The 15,933-nt window shown below is 41.5% G+C and overlaps 1 protein-coding gene across 1 annotated transcript in view; it reads left to right on the forward strand.

Annotated features, from left to right (window-relative positions):
* Nucleotides 1-12,750: 12,750 nt before the first annotated feature.
* Nucleotides 12,751-15,933, forward strand: part of MDFIC (MyoD family inhibitor domain containing) — a gene marked incomplete at both ends in the record, with an annotated part of 87,466 nt that continues 84,283 nt past the window's right edge. The window contains 2 exons of the mRNA XM_080701211.1: nucleotides 12,751-12,844; nucleotides 12,922-13,065. Coding sequence (XP_080557337.1) covers nucleotides 12,751-12,844; nucleotides 12,922-13,065 — 238 coding nt within the window. The remainder of the gene's footprint in view (nucleotides 12,845-12,921; nucleotides 13,066-15,933) is intronic.

Below are 15,933 nucleotides of genomic sequence, written 5' to 3' on the forward strand. Positions count from 1 at the left end.
AGTAGGCTTCTTATGATTCTGTAATTACAGAGACACCCAAGAGAGCTTTTCTGCTCTTCTGAACCTAAAAGTGAAAGAGTGTAAGAGACAACACTAACCAATGTTATTCCCCACCCAGACCACGGAACCAATGAAGCACAGCAACATTATTCAAATATTGGGGGTGCAGTTCCTCATTTAAATACAAGTAAGATCTCTAAGCATGCGCTTACCGTTCATCCCTCCCTCTCTTTGTTCCTTAGTTTCCTTTCACTACCAGGGGACTTTTCTTTTGCACACTTCCAATGGGCTTTGGTCTGATCACTGAATGGAAATTGAATGATTAGCCCTGTTGTTAGGAAATAATAAAAAAAATTACCTTAGAAAACCTGCTAATAAAATTCTGAGATGAATTCAAACCTCCAGGAATGTATGAACAAGGTCCCATTTGGATGTAGGCATTTATGCTGTAAGAAACACAATGGCGCAAGCTCAAGGTGTGGAGTTTTCTGAAGGAACTTCTGCCTCTGATGGGTCTTCACACTTGCTACTCCTCTTGGCCTTTTTCTCTGTCCTCTGGTTAGCCTATTTTCATCCGGTCATTCTTCTCCAAATCCATTCCCTTCTTCAAATTCCTTTCCCTTCAGTCTGGATTCTATGCCTCCTCTTCCGTCCTATCAATCACAGGACCTAATTCCTATCTCACAGAACAAATTGTCTTATATTTTATTCTCCCCTTTTCTTGGCCGCTTCCTCTACTTTGTCATTATGTTATTTTAGAGCATTCTATATCCCATTCCTATACTTGTACCATTCCATCATTTTTCATCACTAATTATTAGTTGTGCTTATATATTTATGCACAATCACTCAACTGATCTCTTTTTTTTCCCTCCCAGGTCTGGGAATGGAAACCAGGGCCATTTGACCTCTGAGCTACATCCCATGCCCTATTTTTTATTCCTTACTTTTGAAATAAGGTCTCACTAAGTTGCTGAGGGCCTAAGTAGCTGAGGCTGTCCGAGAACCGCGATCTTCCAGAATGCTGGTATTACCATGTCCGGCTCTCAACTGATTGATTTCTATCTGCCTCAAGGCTAAACTGTATAAAGTCAAGTCACACTTGCTTTGTTTTCCATATTGTTCCAGTGTTTAGCAGTGTACCTGACGTCTTGAAAGAAAGAATTCTGAGTTGAATTCTTGAGGTTAAAAAAATTAATTCTGAGTTGCCAAGACCTAACAGGAGATCTGAGCTAGAATATGTACTCAGCAAATATTTGGCAATTAGATACTAATTTCATCAAAAGTCTAAAGTTTTCAATTTATGAGGTGGGTGATAAGTTGGGGCCTGCACTCGTGTGACTTTGTGTCACATGACCTCTGCAGGGCAAGGTAGGGGCTGAAACCCCCGTGAGAATTGGGAGTTCCCGTGAGTAAAACCCCCTTGAAAAGGAGAGCCCGCATCCTCTAGCTTCTGACAGGAGCGCCGGCCCTATGGTGCCTCGCCCTGATCCCCGGGAGAGCTGTGCAATTAAAACTTTACATGCCACGTGTACCGGACCTTTCTCGTGTTTTTCACACTCCGCCGTACTCACGTTATTTTTTATTTTACTTGCATAATTTTTTATTTTACTTCTCAGTGGGTATTACAATACATTTTATACATAACACACAAGTTTTATCATTGGTAACAATAGTAAAATTAAAGAGTGGATGGTAAAGAAAGTATACATTTTAAAGAACTTACCTGGTGGTCATTATAACTAATGCTAAGACAATGGCTGTAGCCACTGAGGTTTGATGATGCACACATGTCAACGCGGAACAAGGTGTAAAGGTTTAGACTTGGGGATTCCCCAACCCTCACAGAAAGAGGGTGGCAATACTGAAGCCGGGCTTGATTGTAATCTCAGCTGCGGATCAATCCATTGCAATGGATTTATCTGGGTGGTGGCCCAGGCCAGTAGGGTGTGGTGGGTGAAGGTGATCCTGGGGCTACAGCTGTAGGAATTATATATGGTTCCTCTTTCCCGCACTTTGCCCTTTTGCCTCCATGATGTGAGGAGCAAAGCCATGCACTCTCCCTCTCTCTGCTTCCTGCTGCCACTCTCTGGGATCCACAGTCTCTTGGTTCACAAGGACTGAACCTCCAGATTTACAAAAACTGTAAGCAAATAAATCTTCCTTCCTCTAAGTGATTTGATAAGTCTTTTAGATTATGGCCTTGAAAATGCTAATACACACATCTTTTAGTGAAAAGATCTAGTCCTTGCAGGGAATCAAAGTAGATTGTGTTTTCTTTTACAGTAAGACATTAGTAGAATTTGAATAATTAATATTGACATATGGCTGAATTAACCTCAACTTTATATTTCTAAAGATGTTTATATTAATTTTTTTTTGGCTGGCATAACAAATTACCCCAAAACTGGTAGCTTAAAACAACAAACATTTTTTTAAGGCCAGTAGTTTGAAGTGGAGGTGTTGATAGGAATGCACTCCATCTGCCCTTTCTCAGGGAGAATCCACTTCCAGATTCCTCTTCTGGTTTCTGATGGTTGCCAGATTCCTAGGCAATGTGGCCGTTTAATTCTAGTCCTGAGCCCATCTCTTCAGCAACTTCTCTGTGCCTGTCTTCTCTACGTGTCTCTTATGACACTTGCCACTGAAACTAGGGTCCACCTGGATGATCCAGGATGGAGTATATATATCAAAACAGTTAATTTTAACTACATATGAAGAAAGTCTTTAACCAAAGAAAATAACATCATGAGGATTAGGAGACGGGTATATTTTTTAAGGGGCCACCATTTAACTGGATGCAACAGTTTACATAAGCTTGGATAAGAAAGACATGCCTTTGTATAGAGAGGCTATTTTAATCAAAGTGGTCTGGTGTTGCTGATCATGAAGAAAGATAAATTTGGAAGTTACCACTTCAGAGATTTTAGGAATATGTGTAAGGTATTCTCACCCATATATCCTTACAATATCTTTAATTAATTTGGTAATTTTATAGCATTGCCTGATAATCTACCAATACAAACGCAAGTAAGATTTATTATTATTATTATTATTATTATTATAAATAATATTTCATGTCCCTTGCTGGCCAGTATACATTTTTGAGGACAATGAATATAGTGACAGAATTATTGCTTCTGGTGTTAGAAATACAATGAGTTATTTATATCTTTGTATTTAATGTGTGAAGTCAAATTTGTTCTTTATAAAGCTTGGTACATATTTGCACCGAATCTAAAATTGGGAGTCTGGGATTGCAAGAGAAGAGTATAAATGCCTGGGGGACAGTTGGAGACTATTCAGAGAAGGAAAGAGGAGAATAACAGGAAACAGAAGAACATTCAAGAAAGATTTGCCTATTGCCAAGAAATGATGAAAGATCTCATGACTGGGTCCACAATATGGCTATTTACAATCCTGCATTTTTGTATGTAGTATCTATTCCTTTTTTATACTTTTTTATGTATTGTAATTGTACATCATAGTAAGGTATAGAGTGATTAGAATATGCGTGCACACAACACTTGGTGCATTTCTCTCTGGTTCTGACCCTCCTTCCTCCCCTTCCCTTCCCTATACATGTCATTGAGATTGGTATTGGTAATTTCATATACGTACATAGCATTATTTCAACTTCTACTTTGTTTCTATCTGCATCCCCTCTTCCTCCCTCCTCTAAGTTTTTTCCTTAACTCCACTGGAATCTTTGCTCCTCCATCTGAAGTCTCTTTTGTTTCCTAATTTCTATCTAGCTTTCACATAAGAGAGAAAACATACAACTATTTCCTTTCTGAGACTGGGCAATCTCGCCTAGCATAGTATTCTCGCATTACACCCAATTTCTTACAAATGACATAATTTTTTTCTTCTTTAAGAATGGGTTCTTAATACAAAATTTGAAGAAGTATAGACACTGGCTTAAATGCCAGTTGAAGTCTTCTGTATATACCTGAGACTCTAAATGAGCTTATGGGTCACAATAGCAAAAGAATCTTCATCTTCAGCATAATTTTTCATATTTTTTCATGGTTATCATGCTAAGATTCTGTCCAACTAGCTTTGAGAAGATCAGTGATCACTGTCCTGGGTCTCTTGTACTTGGGACTTTTCCACAATCCTGATTGTCCTAGTGTATCTAGGCTTGTTTTCTATGTATGAGGCACAAGTCTGCTCATTGTCATCTACCGCTGTGATGCCCTTTTCATTTCCGTCTTTAGCCATATTGTCCCTATCTGACATGAGCCACTGCATGCAATCACATCTCCTTTCTTTACTTCGAAGCACAAGTAGCAAAGTGTAGTGACAGCAAGGAAGGACCCTGAAGGCCAGAGGCCAGGGAAAGGGGCCAGCTGAAGGAGACAATTAGCTGTGAGCTTGGAGGGAAAGGCCAAGTCAAGCTAACTCAGCAACAGGAAATTTTGTGCAGGGATTTTTATTTTTTCTTGTCTCACATGCACAACGGAAAATCTTTGGAACTCCTAAATATAACATCAGGCATACCTCCACTTCACCATCACTTAGAAATGATGGGTTCATTTCCATGCATTCTAAAGATAACCGGCGAGGAGCCTGCTCGTCAAGCAGCTTAGGTTCCTGGTCTTGACTCTATAATTAACTCACTAAAGGAACTTTGCTAAGTCATTTAACTTCTCCGGGCTTCCACATTTATGTGTCTTCGCAGGTGTTATCTCTTCTATCTGGAATTCCCTGACGTCTTTGACAGGCAAACTTTTACTCATCAGCCACACTCAGGTTGGTATCAGCTTCTTTCTGAAACACCCTGACTCCCCCCACCCACGCCTGAGCAGTTCTGTGCTACTTCCTCTTCGTTCCTGGTTCCTGTGGGACCCTCATGACATACACGAATGTCCCTCCTTTATTGTGCTGTCTTCCTCTGCCCTTGTCCTTGCAATTCTTTTTTTTTTTTTTTTTTTAACTGCAGCAGCTACCTTGTGGTTTGATATACAGGACACAATTGATTAATGTTTGCTGAACATATAGAGCACAACTTTGTATTTCTTTATATGTCAAAAGAAGAAATAAGGCAAGATTAGTGGTTTTCAAACTTTTAAAAAGTGAAAGTACTTGGGCATGGTGGTGCATGCCTGTAATCCTAGTACTTATGAGGGTGAGGCAGGAGGGTCACAGCTTCAAGGACAGTCTCAGCAAATACTGAGACTCTCATCAACCTAGAAAGACCGAGCTAAGTAAGGGTGTAGCTCAGAGGTAGGATGATCCCCAGTATCTCTCCTCTCTCTCTCTCTCTCTCTCTCTCTCTCTCTCTCTCTCTCTCTCACACACACACACACACACACACACACACACACACACACACACACACAAGAACTCCTTTTTTTCAGTTTAAAATTTAAGAGAAAAAGACAATACTCTATTTGAAGAATGGGATTCCAGAAACCTGTCCACTCGATCTTCCCTTTTAGAACACAGAACTAGTAGATAGAAAAAAACCATGTGGCCCCAAAATCAGAATCTCTAACTTCCCTTAAAGCTACAAAATGGCCATTCTGTTAAATCACTCTCAAGTAGCAATCTTTTTTTTTAATAAAAAGTTTAATGAATTTTTCCTAAAATGTAAAAATATTGGCCTGGTTCCCTGAAAAATAGGATATAACCTAAGCAACTCTATCCTTAATAACTCAGGCCCTCATTAGGAGCATGGCGTTGCGGGTGTCACTGTGCTGAATTCACAAAGGTGTTGTTATGACATGTTTATTTTCTGGTTACCTTCCGTGTCTGTCAGCTGTCATTTCTCCTGCTGTCATTTTGACTGACCTAATAGCTCCCTTAGCTAATCTCTTCTCTCCAAAGTCCCTGCGCCCTAAATTTCCTTCTTCTAACATATTGTGAGCTGAAACAATAGGAAATGAAGTTTGTCGAGTGGTGGATAGTCACAAGGAAAAAATCAGGTTTGAAAAACTCACTGTGTTGGCACTTTGTGAAGATGATGAATGTTATTTGAGACATTTTAGATGGTTGGGATTATTTTCTGGTCCCTAAGTCCTTGGGTCTGGGAATTTTTAAAGTCACACTCTTACATAAATGAGGTATAGATTCGGGCATGGTGGCTCAACCTGTAGTCCCGCTGCTAAGAAGGCTGAGATGGGAGGATTGCAAATTCATGACAAATCTTGGCAACTTGGTGAAACCCTGTTTCAAAAATTAAGGGGCAAGAGTGCGTACACTTGTAATCCCAGTAGTTAGGAAGCTGATACAGGAGGATTGCAGGTTTAAGACCAGGCCTGGCAATTTAATGAGATCCTGTTTCAACATGAAAGTGAAATTGGGCTGGGAAGTAGTTCAGAGGTAGGATGCCCCTGTATTTAATCCCCAGTATCCATCTCAAACATAATAAAATAAATAAATAAGTAAATAAATAAATAAATAAATAAATAGGGCCGAGGGTGTATCCCAGAGGTAGAATATCCTTGGCTTTAATTCGCAGTTTCAGAAAAAGAAAAGGAAAAACCATTCTTGGTAGAATCTGGGTGGGAATCACTGCCTGAATATACCTTAAATAATTTAAAAGCATTTAAGTCACTTTATTTAAAAAAAGAAACTCATAAAATATTTGAGTGTGAGCCCCAAGTGTATGTTTACTTATAAATTATACACAAGTACTCTTGTAAAAATATGTCATATGCCCTATAATACATACTTAAAGTATAAATTTAAAATGATAACATGAAAACAAATATAAGTGCTCATTCTAACATTTTCTGCCATCAGGATGGTGGCATGTGGTGTGTAACCAAAATGCCCAGCTATTCCAGAGGATTCTAAGTTCAAAGTCAGTTTGTGTCATTTAGAAAAACAATATCTCAAAATATAATTTAAAAAGGGCTGGAGATGTAACTCGGTACTAGAGCATTTGTCTAGCACACATGAGTTCCTGGGTTCTATCTACAGTGCTGCTAACAAAACAAAACCTGCTGCCTACATTTCATCTCTCCCTATTCTCCCATTCTCTGCCTGGGATGCACATACTATTACACAGCCTATTTGTAGACTTCTGGTTTAAACATCTATTAACTTTGACTTTAGCTAAGCAGGCAAACCTTTGTCTGAATGAAAAAGAATTCTCCTTCTCCTCCTCCTCCTTTTTTTTTTTTTTTAAATATGGGAGGTTGAACCCAGAGACATTCTATCTCTGAGCTACAACCCCCAGCTCTATTTATTTAATTAATTAAATTTTTTTTTTTTGCAGTATTGGGAATTGAACCCAGGGCCATCTACCTCCAAGCTACACCCCCAGGCCTATTTTTTATTCTTTTACTTTGAAACAGGGTCTCACTAAGTTGCAGAGGGCCTCACTAAGTAGCTGAGATTGGTGGAAAATCTGCTATCCTCCTGTCTCAGCCTCCCAAGTACTGGGATTATAAGCATGTGTCACTAAACTTGGCTTATTTTTTTATTTTAAAATAGGATCTCACACCTTGCTGAGACTGGCCTCCAACCTGAAATCCTCTTCTCTCAGCCTCCTAAGCACTGGGATTAGAGGCATGCACCACCACACCCAGCCTAATTCAGCTTCTTCTGAAGATATCAAGTCACATTTCTTGACCTCAAGAGCCTAATGAAGAGCTCAGCATACAGTAGGCACACAAACAATGTTTGATGCAGGAATGATGAAGATTAAGTAGTTCATAACGATCATTTACAAACTGCTTTAATTAGTTTTTTATTTTATTTGCCATGCTCATGTCAAACATCCCTCTTTCCCAGTGTGTTTATCTATTATTATTATCATCCTTTGCGTATCACTAGTCAGGAATGGTTGTAAGGCACACTGGGTTTTCAAAGGCAGGGAGCTTTGATCTAAGGAGGGCTTTGAGCTCTACCAGAAGGCAATCCTCAGGAAAGTTTTCCTCCCATCCAGATTAATGTAAAATAAGACAAGGCTAAATTTCATTTAATAAACACCGGCCATGAACATCTGAGATCACAGGTGGGGCACTGGCAGTAGTGGTAGTTAGATAATAGTGATTTTCCAAGCCAGGTTTGTAGTGGCGTTAGGATGCTGGGAAGGGTGTGCAGAAAGGGAAGAGCCAGTAGAGACATATTTGGATTGAATTTCAGGGCCTAGATGTGTCTGAGGCCCTCTGTACACCCATTTGGGCATTATTCCTTATAATCTTCAAGTTAGTAAAGTGCTATTTATGAGCCTGTGTACTGGACAATATCCAGCAGTCTGTGGACAGTTCCAGCTACCTGTCTTGCAGGTACAATATCAATGACAAGATTCACTCAGCAGCTTTCTCCCCTAACTTACTTCTTTCTTCCACAGGGTTCCATCTTACAGTCGGTACTACCACCATCCACCTCGAAGAGCAATCCTGGAAGTGGCCCTGATTCCTCTAGCCCCTTCATCTCTTACCCCTGATTTTTTAGCTCTATTCCGACTGCCAGAATTATTCTTAGTTTTCTAATTGAACATCCTAGATCAGTCTCAGCACATCCAAATCATTTTACACATTAGGGAGTAGTTTTTATAACTATAATAAAGACAGTCCATCCCCCTTGCTGTGGTCGGAATGCTTGTGTTCCTCTAAATTTTGCATGTTGAATCTTAATCATCAAGGTGATGGTTTTAGGAAATGGGGTCTTGGAGAGATGATTAGGTCTTTCAGAGGCAGCAGAGGTAGAAAAGCAAGGCCTTTAGTGTCTTCTTATAAGGGTGCTCATCTTATGACTTAATTGCCTCTCAAAGGCTTCACCTAACATTTCAACATATGAATTTTAGGGCAACACATTCAGTGTGTGACGTTGAGCACACTAATGAGACATGGGCACTGGGGTATTCTTGGGGAAAACAAACTAATGGATCAGTTAGAATGAGCAAATGCGAAGAGAGATGGGGAAAGAGTCAGCTTGGGCAACTCTCAAGTGCCCACAGGTAACTCTGGGTATATGACATCGAGGTCACCTGCAGATTCCACTAGAGAAAAGATCTGAGTTTACCTACAGAAACAGGATAGCCTTGAAGTCAGAAAAATCTGAGTTCTAATTCCAGTAGATCAATCTTAGCAATTTACATATAGGGCTGATGTCAGAATTCACTGATAAAGCTTGTGCAAAGTACATGACATCTTTACCTGGTATTTTGATATGATCCTCATGATACAGTCATTATGCCATATTAACTCGCTAAACTTCATCCACCAAAATGCTTCTGCTATGTCGTAGTAATAACAGTTAATATTTAAAAAATATTTTTAATGAAAACGTAGTTAATTATACATGTATATGGGGTACAGTGTGATCTTTCAATACATGTATATAATGTGTAATAACCAGATTGGCATATCGACTACCTCAAATATTGATCATTTCTTTGTGTTAGGAAACATTCCAAATTCTTTCTACCAACTTTTAAAAATGTAGAAGCCAGGCATGGTGGCACACGCTTGAAATCCCAGCATTCAGGAGGCTGAGACCGGGAGATAGCGGTTTGCAGACAGCCTCAGCTACTTAGCGAGCCCCTTTGCAACTCAGTGAGATCCTGTTCCAAACTAAAGAATAAAAAAATTAGGGTTGGGGGTGTTGCTTGGAGGTAGAATGCCCCTGGGTTCCATCCTTAGTACTGCAAAAGAGAAAAAAAAGTACAATGAATTGTTGTCAACCATAGCTACTTACTGTGTGTTAGAGTTAGATATAAACTGTCCTCTAAAGAGCTCACTCATTAATATTCGGAGATGATGTAGCGGAGTCCTGAAGGTTGTAATCGCAGCAGTGGATAAATCCACTGTAATATAATGAGCTGCTAAGGTATGGCTGGAGGAGGTGGCCCCTGGAGGTGAGACCTTGGGGATTACATATAGTTTGTTCCCCACCCTGCTCTCTCTTGCTTTTGACCTCAAAATGTGAGAAGCACAGGCCATGTGCTTTCCCTCCATCTCTCGCCACCCTGTCCTGAGATCTGTGGTCCCTGGAGTCACATGGATTGACCCTGAAACCATGAGAAAATAAATCTTTTTAACTCTAAATTACATAGTCAGGCTTTAGATTATAGCTACAAAAATGCTAACGGATACACTGTGATATAGAATATGAGAAGATATTTCTCTCAGCCTGCTGCAGCCTTGCATACACTCACCATCTTCTCTCCATCTCTCTTTCCCTCTCCTCTTCCTAGCTTCTGGCAAGCACTGTTGTAGCACTGTTGTGCTACTTTGAGAATAGTATTTTTTTTTTAACCTGGGATAGAACCCAGGGCCATGCACATGCTAGGCAAGCACTCTCCCATTGAGTTACATCTCTGGCCCAATAGTTAATATTTCTAAACATTTTCTGCATATCTGACATTCTTCCAAATGCTTTAGAAACACCATATTATATCCTCATAAAAAAAAAACCTCTGAAGAATTTCTCTTATCATTCTTACTTTATGAGACAACGAAGGCATAAAAAGTTTGACTAACTTGTCCAAAGTCACACAAGAACCATGTTAGTGACTTTACAACACAGATTCCCATTTATTCCTAATATTTTTATTTGAATTTTGTTTCTTCCTTATTAAAGAGTAAAATGTTTATGTTTAATTCTAGGAGTATTTAGAAAACCACCTACTACATGTCCAACATTAAATATCATAAGAAATTAACATAATTATTTATCACTGACTATGACTGGATAGAAGCATGCTGTAATGTCTTGGTCTTCTTGGACCCTCACATCTTTGTGAAAAAATTAACAAAACTGGGCAAGGAGATTTGTAGTAAATGGATAAAACAGAATTTTCCAGAACAGCTGCTTTCTAACCAACTCATCTGAGTACAGATTATATGTTCTTTAATGGTAAGGCAGTTATCCTTAGAACCAATTTGCTTCCAACAAGCAGATTCCAAATAGTCCAGGTCTCCAGAAAATTTTTTTAAGAATAGTAATGACACTTTTATAATACCATTTCTGAAATTTCCATTTTTTTTAAAATGGCAAATATGTTAGTTCTAGGTCATTGGGCAAAATGTTCTTTGTCTTTTGGACAGCATGGTCCCAATGATTGTCCTCGGAACTTTCAAAGGAATTTTCAGAGGTGTTCTCCTTCTGAGCTACACCCCCAGCCCTGTTTTTTATTCTTTATTTTGAAACAGGGTCTCACTGGGTTGCAGTGGGCCTCACTAAGTAGTAGCTGAGGCTGTCTTCGAATTGCGATCCTCCTGTGTCACTCTCCCAAATGCTAGGATTACAAGCCTGCGCCAAGAAGCCTGCCTGCACTCACCCTTTAAAGATTAAAAATGCAAGCTGGGTGTGGTGGTGCACACTTGTAATCCCAGCATTACAAGGCTGAGATAGGAGGATCTGGGTTCACAGACAGCCTCAGCTACTTAGTGAGGCCTTTTGCAACTCACTGAGACCCTGTTTCAGAATAAAGAATAAAAAATAGGGCTGGGGGTGTAGCTTGGAGGTAGAATGCTTCTGAGTTCCTTCCCCAGTACTGGAAAAAAAAAAAAAGCATCTTTTCAATCAACTGTAATCAACATCAATGGGCTGTTTGAAGAAATGAAATTCTTGGTAAACTGTTCATGATATATTTAGAAAGGTGAATCCAATGTACATTGTCTCCAAGTTTGATAATAGGAGAGTCAAAGAATGAGCCGAGTTCTTGTGGTTGCGCTTTGGTCAGCAGAATTCTGCACGTCACTCACAATGAAATAAAGAACAAAGGTTACCTGACGACTTTATTCAAGTCCTATATATCTGCAGATAATTTTATACTTGATATTCTTGGCCCATCAGATTACACAACAATCAAAACGTCTCACTTATAAACAGGGAGTTGATCAGCTTTTTACTTCCGACCACAAATTTATCTCCCCACAGACCAATGAGGCATTGCCTCTGCCCTGGGACCCAGCCAAGGTCATCCTCAAGGGCGCTGACCCTGCAAGCCTAGAGGCCTCTGGTGAAATAGTGCAACAGCAACTGGTTTTACCTGATCTACCTGATGGGGATTCCTTTGACCCAAATAAAGAACTGAAAAATAAGGCAGAGATTAAGAGATTAAAGGCTCAACCAGGGCCAAGGTTTCAAATGCAGACTTTTGCTATCCCACCAAGAAAGTTAGATGTTGTAGTATTTTGCTTAACTCCCGGTGTCCACCTTAACGTTTTCCCTGGAGGCCTTCCTATAGCTTTGGTCCTTCTGCGGGTAGGGCTGAACCAAGGCGCTGGGGTGACTTTCCCACTGGACAGGGTGGGCTGATGTCTGGGCAGCTGGAGGCCGCCTCACTGGCTCCTTTTTTTCCAGCCCGGGGTGGGTGTAGCTCTGGACTGAGGCCCGCGCCAGCTCCTCAGACTTTGGCCTCCTGACCCAGACAGCTCGGGGCGCGAGGGAGTGCACGGTGGAGCCCGGGGCCGCCTGCCAAGAGTTCGAGGCCTGCCCGATCCGGATGTGATGAAAAGGAGCCACGGAGGGAGAAGTGTCGGAGGAGTGTAAGAGTTGTGGACGGAGGAAAGGGAGGCTGGGGAGAGGGGGCGGAGTGCGCGGAGCCCAAGCTGCCTGGGTTGCCGCCTCTGCGGTGTCTGGGTCTGGCGGGAGGGACGGCAGGGCGGCTGTCACCGTCGCCAGGCCGCCGGGGCGAGATGCGGCCGCCGCCCGGGGCTCGCTAACTTTCCGGGGGCGGAAGCGGAGGCGGAGGCGGAGGCAGGGGTTCGAGCGCCCGGGGAGGGGGATGCCGAGGTAGGTGGGACCCCTCCCCAGCGGCCCCCCGCGCCATCTCGGGTCCCGATGCCCGTGGCCGTGGCCGCTGTCCACTCGCCGGTTTCAAATCCGAACTTCCCCGGGGTGGAGTCAGAGGGAGGGAAGCGGATGGGGAGGGAAGGTCCTGCCGGGGAAGTGTGCGCGTCCCAGCAAACGTTTTCTTTCTTTTCCTTAAAAAAAAAAAAATTTTTTTTCCAGCAGAAGCAGCGAGGTCCCGGCACTGGACACCTAGCAGGCTTGCTGCCCGCGGGGCGCGGCGGCCCATGTCTGGAGAGGCGCGGGCTCCGGGGCTGCAGAGCGCGGCCGAGGCGGGCGGCGGCCGGCGGGGGCCCCCGGCCCCAGGTGAGTGCGCCCGGCGGCTGGGTGGGCTGCGGTGCGCGGGGGGCCGGCCCCTCCCGGGAGCTAGGGACTTTTGCGCAGTTCGCGTTACTCCAGCAACTTTGCGCAGGACTCCTAGCCCAGATCAACAACCCGATCCGAGGGCGGGATGGCTGGTCCCTGCCCTGGGTCGGCCCTGGGGGGAAGCGGGAGGGCTGGGTTCCTTCTTCCTGAGACCCAGAGGGGTGGGTTAGGGAGATTTCTCGGGGTCTCCTGGATTTGGTGTCCTGCTCAGGCACAGGACTGTCGCCAGCTCGCTGAACTCCTTTGCGCGCTCGTTTTTCCCCCATCTGTTTCTTGTGGGCTACTTTGCAACCCGGTTGATAATCCAGGTTTCTGTGACCAATTACTTTGGAATGGCTTCTGCGTATGTTTTCAATAATTGTTTTGTTTTGAAATAAACATGCTTTTAAAAAAAAAAAAAGAAACGTTTTCCAAGAATGAATTAGCTCCTTTGTGCTCTTCCAAAGGAAAATAAATACTCCTTGTTTCTGGGAAACTTCTGTAAGAAGCTTTTGACAAAGTTAGACATTATCTTTCTTCTCTTCAAGGTAATATGCTTCAAGTTTTAATTGGTGACAGAACAAGGACATTACATTTCTCATAGTTTCCTCTGAGGACTGTCTTAATGTAAAGGACTCTGATAATAATAAACACCAAATAATAAATAATTGTTCAGGGCTCAAAAACCTACTGTATATTCTTGATTTTAAGCATATTGAATAGCTACCTCCTTCTCCCATAATAAAGTAATGAGTTTCTTGGGAATTTTTTTTTTTTAATGGAGCAAAGAAATGGAAAATAAGTTAACCTAATGTTCAAGCCACAGTAGATAAAAGCAGAAAACATCCATGGTTAAATTAAAATGTTCTGGCATCCAGGACTGTTAAATTGAATTATGTTTATCATTTTTGCTTCGAAAGAATGACTCATTTTTTTCTATACAGAGAAAAGAAAAATGATTAGCTGCAGAAAAGCAGAGAACAAGAATGATAAACATATGTTTTCCTAGAAACAGCTGTGTTCTACACATCGTATTGTCAACACAATCATTTTCCTGTCATTAGGCATGCCCTCAGTAGTCATATCTACTCACTGATGGGCTATTTATGCTCCCATTTGAGCTGTTAACCACCATTGTTAAACAATCTTGCGTCAAATATAAACATCAAACACATAAGGAGAATTGGAAATAGTTAATACATGCCATAGACAACTTTAATAGTATGCATATTTAAAAGGAGCTGTAAGAACTTGCCTGGCCACTTATGGCACTTGTGCTATGGAGCTCTGTGGCATCATGTGATCTGCTTTAGGAAGCAGAAAGGGTCTCGGGTAGAACCTTGGCCACAGACAACACACCCACTCCCAGGGTGGAAACTCTTGAATTGCATTTCATTTAAAAAATTCCCTTCACTTCAGCAACATTGCTATGCATTGCTTTTTTTTTTTTTTTAAACTAGTTTAACTTTGACTCAAACTTTTCTTTAGGTAGGGGTTAGTGTCATTATAAATGTTACAGTTTGAAATGATGGGGTTCTTTTTCTTATTCAACTGAGGTTGGTTGAATAGAAAAATTAACGGGCAGCTCAGTGCAGCTTTAACAAATCTTTATTACAAAATTAGTAGGAAATAGATCAGTAGGAAATAGAGAAGAGAAAAAGCATCATGCTGACCTGCATGCTGGGGAGCCCGAAAATGGAACTCCCTCCCCTTTTGGGGACCTCAACCCTTAAATACATTTTGTATTGGTATCTTTCTCATCAGTGTTACCAAGGCAATGTGCTAGTTACTTATTCCTTAGCCAGGTGGTGCCTCTTTGTCTTCGACAGTATACCTACTAAGTGCAAGGGTCAAGAATCTACCTGGCCTTCTGCTCTTTTGTATTGGGCAGTATTGGTTGCTCATCAACTAGGGTGCTTTGAAACCCCACACAAAGTTTACCTTTCCTATACCCAAACCGGATCCCAGAGGAGAGGAGGTAAACAGAGGCACCGGTTGCCTCTATTGTAGTTTTAAGGCTAATGGCTTCAGTTGACTCTAAGGCTTTTACTATAGGTTAATGATTAGAAAGAAGGGCAAAGACAGAGAGGAACTCTGCATTGGAATCACTGCAGCCCCCTCCCTGTCTGAGTGCTAGCACAGCACCTAAGCTCTGACTGTATTTTACACTTTGGAAATTATCAAAGCAATTTTCCAGTACCAGCACATTAGTACATTTTGATGCCTCTTCCCAATACTGGCACAATAAATGTAAAGTTGATTTTGTTTTGTTTTGTTTTGTGGTACTGGGGTTCCTGGAAACCCTCCTACCTCCGAGCTACACTCCCAGACCTATTTTTATACTTTTTTATTTGGAAACAGGGTCTCTTAAACCAGCGCAGCTGGCATTGAACCTGCGTGATCTTCCTGTCTCCACCTCCCAAGCATGGGGATTATAAGCCTGTAACACCATGCCTGGCTAAAGTTGATGTTTTTAAAAGAGAAAATCATCAATATGTATTAAATATTTATTCAAGCAGGTACATTTTATATGTATATTAAATTATTTTTTGAGTCAGATTTTATTTCTTATTTGGAAACACAGTGTCAGTAGGTTGCTGATAGCCTCACTAAATTGCCAAGAGTGGCTTTGAACCTGCAATACTCCTGTCTCAGCCTTGCAAATACTGAAATTACAAGCCTGCACCACCATGCCCAGCTGAAAGGTTTTCTTTATTAGTATATATCTACTTCCTAAAAATTTCTACCTTTTGTTGTGAATCTGCAGGCTTTACTAATGTTTGAAACACTACAGAGCATTAGGAATCATTCCTATGTATTTTAGAGATT

The sequence above is a fragment of the Muscardinus avellanarius genome (assembly GCF_963383645.1).
Source record: "Muscardinus avellanarius genome assembly, chromosome: 9".
NCBI classification, from domain to species: domain Eukaryota; kingdom Metazoa; phylum Chordata; class Mammalia; order Rodentia; family Gliridae; genus Muscardinus; species Muscardinus avellanarius.